The sequence below is a fragment of the Chenopodium album genome, chromosome 7, assembly GCF_948465745.1.
Source record: "Chenopodium album chromosome 7, dcCheAlbu1.1, whole genome shotgun sequence".
Classification (NCBI taxonomy): Eukaryota; Viridiplantae; Streptophyta; class Magnoliopsida; order Caryophyllales; family Amaranthaceae; genus Chenopodium; species Chenopodium album.
In genome coordinates this window covers 68,388,000-68,401,781 of record NC_137840.1, presented here as the reverse complement: position 1 = coordinate 68,401,781, position 13,782 = coordinate 68,388,000, and the positions used below count along the sequence as shown (strand labels likewise).

The 13,782-nt window shown below is 30.9% G+C and overlaps 1 protein-coding gene across 1 annotated transcript; it reads left to right on the top strand.

Annotated features, from left to right (window-relative positions):
• Positions 1 to 608: 608 nt before the first annotated feature.
• Positions 609 to 9,057, top strand: LOC145639280 (protein DETOXIFICATION 27-like). The gene is made up of 8 exons (XM_081690475.1): positions 609 to 1,064; positions 3,520 to 4,061; positions 5,485 to 5,571; positions 5,729 to 5,785; positions 7,101 to 7,339; positions 8,145 to 8,263; positions 8,364 to 8,453; positions 8,574 to 9,057. Exons 1-8 carry the CDS (start codon positions 759 to 761, stop codon positions 8,649 to 8,651), a joined length of 1,518 nt encoding a protein of 505 aa, XP_081546601.1. The 5' UTR covers positions 609 to 758; the 3' UTR covers positions 8,652 to 9,057.
• Positions 9,058 to 13,782: the final 4,725 nt, after the last annotated feature.

Sequence of the window (13,782 nt, the reverse complement as noted above, 5' to 3'; positions counted from 1 at the left end):
ACCATTGAGAATTTCCCTAAATATAAATATGCTTTTAAAAGGTTATAGACTAGCTAGATGCAATCGAAGACCAAAACATATTTTTTCTGATTTAAAGACCAGACCGATTAATTCTTTTTTATTTGGATTGGTGTAGTCCGATCAATTTCTCTGGCCTAGACCAATATTATTTCTACATTCATATACACAAATACACATTGAAAACTCCCTCCCACACACAATTCATATAGTTTGTAGCCTATAAATTTTATTACTACATGTTAGTTATACGTGTATTGACAAATATGATTAAAAAAACATAACACGAGTCACTAGGTAACTTATAAAATAAATATGGACGGAGTTCACAACTATCATTTGAATCAAATCAACAAAGTACTGACTTGTTCAGTAAATCTTTTTATTTTTTGACGAAATGTATTCAGTATTGTAGCTAAGTCGGTCAATCCGAAGTTTACATATGTATAAAAATCTTAGGCTCTTAGCAATTAAAACGAACAATCATATAAAATTGTACACGTTATACACAAATTTTGCGAAAAATGATCTTTCGTCAGCACTGAGCGTTACAATAAATACTCGTGGGAGCCACATAAGTGCTTGTGTTTGTTGTGTATCGTATATGATTCATTTACGTGCGACATTTTTCTTCACTCTTATATAAAAACCACCTTTTTTTATTTCTAGCTAAACAATTCAATCCAAATTCCTAAACACCAAAACTCCTCCATATTCAAATAAATACGGAGAACAAAACTATGAAGAAGATTGAAGAATTAAACCAACCATTAATATTATCAAAAAACGATAATATTAATGGCGAAAATTCGATTATTGTCAAGGATAATAATGTTGATCAACAAGGGTGTTTAAACTTAGGAGAAAGGGTATGGGAAGAGTCTAAGAAACTATGGCATGTAGCCGGTCCATCGATCGTTAGTAGGATTGCATCTTTCTCAATGAACGTCGTTACGACCGCCTTCGCCGGCCACCTAGGGGATGTTGAACTAGCGTCTCTTTCGATTGCTAACACCGTTATTGTTGGGTTCAATTTTGGCCTCTTGGTATGTACTGTACTTTGATCTCTCTTATAATTTTCTTTTTTTAGAAGATTATTTCCTTTGTTTTTGGGTTTATTTCACATTTATGATATTATCTTTTTTATGAAAATTATTGTGTACACTCATTTGAGGTACGTAATAAATGTTCTATTCTTTTCTTTCTAGTGAGGTGTAGCATTTATCGGAAATTCTTAGGGAAAAGGTGGAAGACTGTCCTCAAAAAAAAAAAAAAAAAATAATAAAATAAAATAAAATTATTCGGTGCATTTATATTTGTTAATATAAAGATGATGAGAGTAACAATGAATAAAAAACAAAATGTAAAAATAAAATCTAGTGGTGCATGAAAAAATGATGAGTTATTTTATGTTTATCTTTTATACGATATAAGTTAAGAAAAATTGTTTTCTCAAAAAAAAAAAAAAAAGAAAAAAAAACGAAAAGTTAAGATAACTTAAAATAAGTAAAAACCAAATGCAAAAATATTAATGAATCATAAACTATTTACTGTATATTCGCTAGTTAAAAATAGGATCAGATAATGAGATTAATTTTATATGGATATCTTTTCTGTAAACTCGGTAAATTAAATTTATTTAGTTAATAATATGGTGTATTTATTGCCTTTATTGGTAAACTTTGAGAAAAATTTACTCTGTAATAACTAATACTCGTAAGTTTTTTAATGTATGTTAGTTTATTGTTAAGATTAACAAATACTTTGTACATGTTCGTTTGTCTATCTTCAGTTTAATGTATTAACACAAAATACCTTTTTTAATAATAAAAAAAAAAAAAAAAAAAAAAAAAAAAAAAAAAAAACTCTGTTTAATCAATTATTTTTTTGAACCGCCAGAAAAGTCTAAAATCAGAAGAAAACTGAAATTTGTTGCTCATGAGTCCAAAGAGCTGTTTGTAATTAGCTGGTTAATTCCCAGCTTTCTAGATATTGCCAGCACAAACTTTTTTTTTTTTTTTTTTCTTTTTTGAGTGGCAGTTGTCTTGTTTCTTTCTCTTATTTCTTACCGTATTTGGTGGTCAAATTCTAATTTGAATTACTGCTTTTTTGGGGTGAAATTAAGTAAACTTATTCGAGTAAGGAATTTCAAGTAACTTTTTATTACAGAGTAAGGAATTTTTCTTGCTTGATATATACTTTATAAAAGCACTCTATATATTTTGGAAAATTTGCAAATTGCAGCCATTTAAAGTTCGTATTTTGCAAATTGCAGCTATTTAAATTTTTTTTTGCAAATTGCAGCCCAAAAGTTCGTATTTTGCAAATTGCAGCTATTTAAATTTTTTTTTGCAAATTGCAGCCCAAAAGTTCGTATAAATTGTAAATTGCAGTTCGATTCAATTTTTTCATCGGTTTACATGTTGAAAAATCTTCGGTAAAGGTTTTAGGGGTCATTTTAGCCCTTAGGGGCCCGAATTGAGCTCAGAATCAGCAAAAAAATAACGTAAGTGTATCATATTTACAGTTTCCCACAAATCGATACACTTTTATTACGCAAAACGAGATACTTGCGTTATTAGATTTTGACTTAAATATATTTTTCAAAGTACTTGTACGGATTATATATTTTTTTTAGATTTTTTCTTCTTCTCATATTTAATTGAAGATATCTGTAATCAAATATGTGCATTGATCAAATACTGAAAAAACCAAGAGTAAAAAATAAAAAGGAACTGAGGAATATTTAACACACGAAAGTAGGCGAGGTGAATGTAATGATGAGTCCTTTAATTTAAAGGAGAATTAACTAATGACTAAATAATGGCTATCAAATCTAAGGGTGTTATTTTCTTAGAGTGAAATTGTCTAGAGTGTTCCAAATTTCCAACTCTAAGGAATCCTAATTAGAAAGCATTTTTTTTTAATCATCGTTAAGGATATGATAAAGTAGCATAACTTTTTCATCTAATTTATTCGTTGGAACGAAATCTACCAACAAGGCAACAAAATATCAATTTTCTAATTGGAAGATTAATACTCCGTACAATATCGTGGAATGGTAAACGCTGAACAGCTACCTATTTAATTTTATTGTGCTCCACTTTGTGGTCGATTTCACGAAACTCCTACACGAATAAGTTGCGTGGTAAAATCAAACACGGATAAATATGAATGGATCCCCTCTTATCACAAAGACGGAGACGAGGAGTCGAATCCATATCACACCTAGAGGAAATGGAGGGACTAATCATCCATCTACTCCTGAGCATAGTCATACATGTGCATGGAGTTCTGCTTGATTCATCATAAATTACGACTTTAAAATTATATCATCACATGTTAATAATACACATTTTACCAGAACTGCATAATAAGAGAAATATAGTCGAAAATGTATTTTGTGATTTACTAAGTTTCAATCTTGATTTCAATCCTAACCCTCTATGCAATTTTTTTTACTAACACAAATTCATTCACTTTACATAAAATGTTACATAGCTAGGTATGGCAAGTGCATTGGAAACACTATGTGGGCAAGCATTTGGAGCCAAAAAACTACACATGCTAGGCATCTACATGCAAAGATCATGGATAGTCCTCTTCCTTTGTTGCTTCCTCCTCCTTCCTTTCTACGTCTTCGCAACCCCGTTACTCAAACTAGCAGGCCAGCCAGACGACATAGCTGAATTAACAGGCCTAGTCGCAGCATGGCTAATCCCTCTACACTTCAGCTTTGCTTTCGTGTTCCCGGTGCAACGCTTCCTACAAAGCCAACTTAAGACGGCCATCATTGCTTGGGTTTCGTTTGCAGCATTCTTTGTTCATATATTCATGAGTTGGCTCCTTGTATATGTCTTTAATATGGGAATTATTGGCCTTTGTGTAACCCTTAATGTCTCTTGGTGGATCCTTTTCTTCGGCGAAATGGCGTATGTTGCTTGGGGTGGTTGTCCTGAGACATGGAGTGGATTTTCTTGGCAAGCTTTTGTGGGTCTTTGGGAGTTCGTTAAGCTCTCTGCTGCCTCCGGTGTCATGCTTTGGTACGTTACGTACAACTTTCACTTTATACTCCGTAATTTTCTATTATCCGACTATTCCAATACAACAGCTGCATCACATGATGACGATATAATTCAATGCTATTCATGTCATAATTAATACTCCGTAACAAATTGGTCCTTGTTACTAAATAACATGTCATTTTTAAGTAGTCTCCGTAATTCGTATTATAAAGACAGGGAACGGGTGAATTTCGAAAACTACTTTAGAAAACATGAATTCTCTTAAATTGTTGCTGAAATATGATTTACTTGTCATACCATCATATCATTAATAATGCAACTGATGATCTGCACCCAATATATTATATACGGAGTACAAGTGCTTTTAATTCACTTTCTAGTTTCTCCTTTAAAATGGGCTCACATGTAATATGTAATGTCCTCACAAAATAATATAAAGATTCAACGACATTTATGAATAGATCTAGTATTCTAGATGGGTGGTCACTTCATAATTTTGCTGAATCCTAAACAGTATTTGTATAGTCATAAATTCATAATAGACAATCAATCATATATAGAATAATAAATTTTGGATCAGTGATCACAGAATAAGTCTATGGAGTATTGGATCGGAGTGTTTGTTTGAGAACTTTGGGGTAAATAAGAGAATTGGCTAGTCCAAATGTCAAATACACTAGAAGAAGAGAAGATTTAAATACAATTGTGAAACAATTATTTGATCATAAAGTTGATCAAATTATGTTCTGATTGATGACTGAGCTGAATTGAACTGAGCTGAACTCAACTGCAATGAATATTTTATGAGAGAAAAAAATAATAAAGAACTGAACTGAACTAAAAATAATCTGAAGAGAACGGACCCTAATTACCAATTATCAGGGGTTTTTAAAAAATATTCTATAATAACCATATATCATGTCAATATTTTTATTGTTCAATCTACACAATAAAATTATGATTAATTTCTCAATTTTGTTTACATAAAATACTAATTAATACAATCAGCTAATTATATCAACAAACAATTAATACAACCAGTTTCCTAATCATAGAACTAGCTAGCTACCAAGTGCTCCGTATTAATTATGGAGTAATAAACAGCTATCATTGAGTAAAGGATATCTAAAGTTGTTGAATTGAACTATCTTGAAAATGAATGTATAATTATAGGGCTAGCAATAATAGGCTTCAACAATTGTATGTGTAGCCTACCTTATATTGCTCTAAAGAGTACTGAGTATAAAATTCCTACGGAGTACAAAATACGAATTAAGTATGCTTTAATTTTACCACGCATTAAATTTACATTTATTTTTTTTGTGTGTGTTAAAACGACTTATATTTTAAAACGGAATGATTAGATATTTTCCGAGTTTTGTAACCTTACACCTTTATACTAAATTTTTGTTTGTCTATATGTTCCCTGATGCAAACAAAGCTTGGAGAATTGGTACTACAGAATACTGGTTCTGATGGTAGGTGGCTTAGAAAATGCTGCGATTGCCGTTGATGCCTTATCAGTTTGGTAAGTAAATGTCATTGTACATTGTTAATAATTCTTTTTTTCTGTTACAATTATATTGATAAAATCTATTTTTGTGGACCTACTATTTATATACATTACATGATTAATTGATAAATTTAATACTAGTACTGATCTTGTCAATTTATTGAACGGACAGCATGACTATTAATGGTTGGGAGATGATGATCCCTCTTGCATTCTTCGCTGCAACCGGGTAATATTTCTTTTGTCTTTTCTTTCGACCAATACAGTTCTTTTCAACAATAATACATTATACTCCGTATACATTGTGGAACTTTATCCAACTTAGGGCATTAGTCGTATTATACTTCCTTTGTCCCTTATTTGTTTTTCTACTTTTACTATTTATTCCTCATATAATAGAGAAAAGTAGGAATGTAATTTAGGGACAGAGGGAGTATTAAACTATAATAATTCTTTTCATCTAGCTATCTATTATTTAAATATATATGAATATTTTATCAAATCTTGATCTATTGAAAAGTTTGCATTTCACAAACATGAAATAATGTCATTACATTTCCTTAGGACCTAGCTAGCTAACTCACTAAATCTGATTTTTTTTTTTTTTTTCCCCTGGAGACGGATGCACCATGAGGATCGTGCATCCGCCTGCAGGAACAACAAATTGCACTAAATCGAGCTGGATTGGCCTTTAAGTTTTGACCTAATTTTAACCCAAAATAAATTCGTCCATTATTTTACGAATTCTAGTAGGAATACAATAGTATGCACCAATACGGTCCAACACATACGAAGTACTTCATATAACACATACAAATACTCTGTACTACAAATTTTTTTATCCTTTTAGTTTTTAGCTTGCACAAATGCAATGCCATTATTTAGTGATGATAATATCAACAAAAGATGATATGCACCCTACCAACTATTATTGGAGTAGATTTTGTACCATTGTACGTCCTCAAATTATATTGATCGAGTACACATTATTAAATATTAATTCACTAATCAACAAATATGAATCATGCACAATAAAATTTCAAAAGGATTTGGTTTCAATAATACTAGTAAAGTTGGGGCCTTGGGGGGTAACTGGTGTAGGACCGTCGGACAACCTTATTAATTACGGCTTCTTTAACCCGGCCCTTTAGTTCTTTACCAACGTGTTACATGTCCTATTGAGGAAATTTCTATAGATGAATATACAGTCCGTCACTAATAACTTTCGATACGGATGCTGATCATATAGGTTTAAATACAGTTATTAGTTTCGGCGTGTTTGGTAAAGAGATGGTTGATAAGATTTTAACTTATTGGAAGCAAACATCTCGTATATAGGGGGTTTGACATTAAGATACATTATTTTCGGTGTTTTGATAATAGATGATTAAAAGAGCTAATTAAGATAATTTACTTTGCATTTGCTAGTTACATAATATATCTGCATAACATTAGGGATTTGCAATAATATGTAATACATTTAAATGGTACGAAGTATAAGTTAGCTAATCAATTACTATACTCTGTATGTTATGTTTGAACAGAGTAAGAGTGGCAAATGAACTAGGAGCAGGCAATGGCAAAGCAGCAAAATTCGCGACAAAAGTGTCAGTGGCAACCTCCACAGTAATCGGACTAATCTTTTGCGTAATAATCATGGCACTCCATGATAGGTTTGCCATCATATTCTCAGACAGTGTTCCTGTTCTTGAAGAAGTTGATAAACTTTCATGGCTTTTGGCTGTTACCATTCTTTTAAACAGCGTTCAGCCTGTCCTTTCAGGTAACACCATCGGGTATTCAAAAATCGAGTTGCATTATCATACAGTGGATATTAACATAAAATCCATCTTAATAGAATCTGTCGTCAAACTATGTTACATTAGTCTATTACTTTCAATTTGATGCTAATTAACAATAATGATCAAACGGTCCTAGCTAAAAGTAATAGACAGGATAAGAAGGACAAAGGTTAAATTATCAATCACTTTTACTTTCATACAATTACAACTTTTAATAATATGCATGACCTGAGGAAATTAAAGCCATGGTTATAAAGATGAACATCAGAACATGATATGACTCATTTCCATTCTCTTTCTAAAGAAAAAAAAAAAAAAAAGTTTGCTAGATTATATGACATGCTTACTTCTGTACAAAAGTGATAGTTCAAGAGATGCTTGTTAGATTGGCTCTATTTTGTTACATGAGTGTGGTACATTTACAGATGTACTTATATTATTTAACGCGTTTAATGACGTACAAATTAAAAGTAGATGACTTTAAGAAGTGTGTAATAGATAAAATTGATATAAATTAAATTCTATTTATTACTCCGTACAATTTATATATGGAACTAAAAGGAAAAGAAAAAAATGATGCACCTATATTATGAGAGTTATACATGTATTGTAGATAGTTTTTTATATTGACTACCTATATCAAATTAATAAAAACGACCTCAGAAGAAAAATCAAACATGTCGTAATAAGTTAAAGAATACCTGAAAATAAGTTTATAAGTATACTGTATATAATGAATTAATAATGAGCTAATATGTTATTCCGAATATGTTTATGGTGATCCAGGGGTGGCAATTGGATCGGGATGGCAAGTCTATGTAGCATACATTAATATCGGGTGCTACTATGTTGTTGGACTTCCTCTTGGGGTGGTTATGGGATGGGTGTTCAACACTGGTGTTACGGTAACCATATTCTACTAACTCAACTTTCTTAATTTATGATAATTTCCTAGCATTTTTAGGAGTTTTTTCTTATAATTTGTATGATTAATGCATATAATAGGGGATTTGGGCTGGTATGATCTTTGGTGGCACTGCTCTTCAGACAGTGATATTAGGCATAATCACAGTGTCATGCGATTGGGATAAAGAGGTACGCTTAATGTTTATCATTCGATATTGAATTGGGGTGAATGAGACTTTTATTTGAGGACGGAGAGAGTATTATATTCAGTATTTTGATCGGTCTATATTTGTGTGTTGTTATGAGCAGGCACAAAAGGTAGTTGCTCATGTAGAGAGCTGGTCAAAGGAGCCTCAGTATAGAGTCAATCAAGCTGGAGTGGAATGAAATTTGGTCAAGTAACTTTGTGAATCCTATCAAATTTCAGACGTATGATTTGTGCTATAAAGGGCAGATGCTTAATGAAGGCGTTCATGTCAATCATGAGTATCGATGCTAATCATTGAGATCAATACATTGTTGTACTTAAACTACAAAGAATGAGGTTTTTTGCTGGTTTAATGAAAAATCAGGTTCTGTTGAAATATATGGCCAAATTTTGCATTCACAAGATCAGTGATTCTGTGCCCTTTCAGTGGTTAAGAAAATTTGTTACTCCGTATTACGAGTAGATTACAGATCAATTATAGACAATGTAACAATATTATCTACATCTCGTGAATCATGTACAAATAGCTAGTAGCATCATTTTGATTTTTTGCACTATTTTCATAAATTAATATTATTCAACTCATTCGCAAAACTTAAATAAAGTATATAATTATAAATGTAGCAAAAGTTATGTGCAAATTATGTATCGTAATTATGTATTAGCATCTTGAATCTCAATGGCTTTACTTGTCATTTCCCATGGAAATAGGTACGGGCCGAGCAAGTAAGGCAACAAAGATTTACTTACAATTTTTACACTAGTCCCCTGTGTAGCTTCCTCTACCTGCACCCCCCCTCCCCACGGCGTCGTTTTGCTGAGTTTCGATTTTGATGATTCCTTTTTTTTTTTCTTTCCCTTTTTTTTCCTGCCATTTTTGGCTAGTTTTTTAGTTTTCTTTTTTTTTTTTATTTCTTTTCTTTTTACTCAAGCTATGTATATATATATCATTTTAAACATTTATTTTCTCTCTCTTCAATTGATTTTGTTCTTATTTTTTCTCTCTCTTCAATTTTATTTCATATAATTTCTGCGTTTTTCGTCATGGATGATTCTTCTACTGTTGATTTTGATCGAGATTGTGAAGCTGTTCTTCCAGCTGGTGTTCCATTGGTTGATTCATTTGTTCATCAATGTGAGCAATTATGATCCTAATTTTATTTTATTTTTTTTATTTTTTTTTTGTGTTTATGTTATGCTCTGTTTTATTACTTTATTTTTTATAATTTCTGGATTTGTTTGTATTTTGATGCTCTTTTATTCTGTAATTGATGAATGTTTCCTATAATTTTGATTTTGTAATTGATTTTGATTTTGTAATTGATTTTAATATCGTAATTTATAATTTTTGCATGTTCATTGTGATTTTGATTATTCATCAACGAACTCGATTTGTTTGTATTTTGATGTTCAGTATTTCGCTAATAATTTTGATTTGTTTATCGATTTGATTTTTTGCATGTTAAGAATCGGAGTACATTTTAGTACATTTTGTTTTGCTAGATCTTAATTTAAATTGTTTTTATGTTGCAACGTGTTTTAATTTGTTTTGTTTAATTTGTTAAACATTTTATAGGTTTTTTTGATCAAATGTATTATTTTAAATAATCATTTTTATATTATCATTTGTTACTGAGTTACTGATATATTTTCATATTGTTCATTTTAAATTGATAAATGATCATTTGTGTACATGATCATTTTTAATTATATTAGATTTTAAATTTATTTATAGTTGATTATTTGTTGTTTTGTTATTGTACATTTTATTTTTTGATGTTGATCATAATTTTATTTCACATATTTATGTAGTGGGAAAAAAGGATGGTATTGTATATCAAGAGGCAGAGAAGTTTGAATTATTGTATAAAGAATTTAAATCTGAAGACGAAGCTTATGAAATGTATAATGAGTACGCTTTTAGGAAGGGTTTTGGAGTTCGAGTTGGGAAGTGTAAGTGGAGAAGAGATGGCTCATTATTGAAGAAACGATTTCTTTGTGCTAATGAGGGTTATAAGGATGATAAGTGTAGGAATCGTAGGGCTTATGAGAAGCTTGATTGTCGAACTGGTTGTAATGCCTTTATACAGTTTTTTGTTGATCATGATGGTGTTTGGACATGTTCAAGACATGAAATGGTTCATAATCATGATATGATTCCTGTTGAAAAGAGGCATTTAATAAGGTCTCAAAGGAGTGTTAATGATGAACAACTTCGATTTATTTCTACATTGAAAATGAGTGGAGTAAAAGTTGCTGATTCTTTGAGGGCTTTAAAAAAGGAGGTTGGTGGGTCTCCTAACCTTACTTTTACGGCTTCGGATGTGTATAATGCATTATCATGTGATAAAGCTGCCAAAATTGATGGATGTGATAGCAATCAGTTGATTAAGTATTTTGCAAAGAGACATGTAGATGAGGCAGATTTTTATTATGATTTTGAGCAAGATGATAGTGGTGCCTTGGTTAGTTTTTTTTGGCGCGATGGAAGAATGCTCAGAGATTATCATTACTTTGGAGATTTATTGGTCTTTGATACAACATATAAAACTAATAAATATGGAATGATTTGTGCTCCTTTTGTTGGGATGAACCATCATGGTAAAAATGTGATGTTTGGTATGGGTTTTATTCTTAATGAGTGCACTAATTCTTTTGATTGGTTATTTGATGCATTTCTTTATTCAATGGGAAAGAAAAGTCCCATTACTATTATGACTGATCAAGCACAAGCCATTGCTGCGGGTATAAGAAACACATTCCCTTCAACTATCCATCATCGATTATGTGTATGGCATCTTGAGCAAAATTCAAAGAAGCATATTGCAGCATTGAGAGCTTTGGATGGTTTTACAGATTTGTTCAGCTATTTATTGAAATATTGTGAAACCCCTGCTGAGTTTGAGTATTTTTGGAAAAGGTAATATTTTTATATTTTATTCTTTCTGTCTATTTGATAATTCTTAAAATATGATCATTTTATTATTCATATATGTACATTAGTTGTTTTAATTTGATCATTTGTCATTCTATTATTATATGGAATCTGTACATCTTTATGGTTATTTAAATTTTGTGTTTAAATATGAACATTTATATTTATATAAATGTTCATGCAATTACTTTATGTTCTTTATTTAAATGATAAATGTTCATTTTTGCTTCACAGAATGTTGGTGAAATATAATTGTGCAAAAGATGATTGGTTGTGTGATTTGTACAAAATAAAGGAGATGTGGTGTCCAGCTTATTCTAAGAAGTTTTGGTCTGGTGGTATTCTATCTTCTCAACGTAGTGAAACTACTAATAAGTCAGTTTCTCATAGACTTAATAAGACACAAGGTCTATGTGACTTTTACCATGTTTTTCTAGATGTTGTTTCTGAGTGGAGAAGCAAAGAAGGTTGTATAGATTACAATAATTTGAGGGGAAATAGACATTTAGCTTTTGCTAACATTGGGATCTTAGTTCATGCAAGAACTATATATACTATTCAGGCTTATGTGCTTTTTGAAGAGCAGTTCATCAAAGGTACTGCATATGATCATCGAGATTCTGGTTTGCATTTTCCTGAATATTCGTATCATCTTTGGCATCCTGGGAAGGACATTGTTAAACATGAAGTTGTTTTTAATAAAGAAACACATGCAATCTTTTGCACTTGCATGTTCTTTAGTGAAACTGGTTTGCTTTGCTCTCATTCTCTACGAGTATATCATTTGCATTGTGTTCGTAAAATTCCACAAGAGTACATAATGAAACGCTGGACAAAGGCTGCTATGTGTAGTCATGGTATTGAAGAACCAACTTTGAGAACTAATGTTGTGGCTACAAGTGTGTGGAGGTCACAAACACTAAGGAAATTTGTCAAGTTGGTAACAAGTTGTCAAAATTCATTGAATGCAAGGGCAGAGGTTGATTGTTATTTTAACCTTTTAAAGGAAAAGGTTGAGAGTGTTTCTTGTGCTATAGATTTTAGTGAGCCTGCTGAAGGTATTGAAATTGTTGATCATGAAGTCAAGAATCCACCAAAATCAAGGCCTGCTGGTGAGAGGAATTTTAGGCCAAAGAGTGCCTTAGAGAAAGCATGCAACAAAGCAAAGGGTAATTGGAGGAAGAGAAAGGTTATTTATACTCCTTATATACGATCTAAAGGTCAAGCTGTTTTTCAGGTATTTATGATCATTTATGTTATCATATATATTCATTTAATTCATTATATACAATATTATTTTCAGGAATGAACATTTATATAACTATATTTGATTATATATTTCAAACATAATTTTTTTTTTTTTTTTTTTTTGCTAGGAATTTGATGAGAATGGATTTGCAATTAGTTATGCCAATTCTGTAAATGATCCTACTGACTTAATTGTTCTTGAAAACCCCTTACATCAGGTTAATTTATTTATTTTCTTTATTTTATGAATATTATTATATTTATTTTATAAAAATTAATTTATAATAATAAATTATAGGTTGTAGATATTCCTTCTAGCTCAAAGGATTCTGATCAAATTGTTCTAAATGAGGTTGATCAGGTATTTACAAAATTTTTAATAGATGCATTTTGTACTTTCCATTTTATATGTACATTTTTAACATTTTCAAAAAAAATTTTAAAGGCTACTGGCGAAAGCTCTCTTCAATCCAATATATCTGTTGATCCAGATATTTCTGCTATTGCTAAGGTAATATCATCTTATTTGTTCATTTTGTTTTTAGAAATTGAACATTTAATTGTCTCATAATGTTTAATTTTCTTGTGTAGGAAAAGGATTCACACATATCTACAGATGTTCAAAAAAGGGTTCATTTTGGTTCTGTGAATGATAATGCTGCTAGTAGAGCTCCAAAAGTTCCAATACGTTCTTCTATTCTTTCTTCTATGCAAACGAATGTTCAAGCCAATGCTAGTGGATATACATCTACAAATGTTTTGAAAAGGGTGCGTGTTGGTTCTTTGAATGATCATTACGCTTTTAGGGCTCCAACAGTTCCAATACATTCTACTGTTCTTCCTTCTGCTCAAAAGAATGTTCAAGCTGGTGCTACTTCTTCAAGGGCTAATAATGAGAGTGCTTCTAATGTTACAAAAAATGATGATGTTGGTTCTGGACAGTTTTCTACCAAGTATGATAGATTTTAGCTTTTTTTTATACTAATGTAGCTAAGAGATTAGCTAATAATGGTAAATAAGAGAGCTAATACTTCTTCAAGTATTATTATAATAAGTATTTCATACTTGTTTTAAGAATTATATTGTCAGATTATATATCTTTTTTACACCATTATTGATATTAGAAT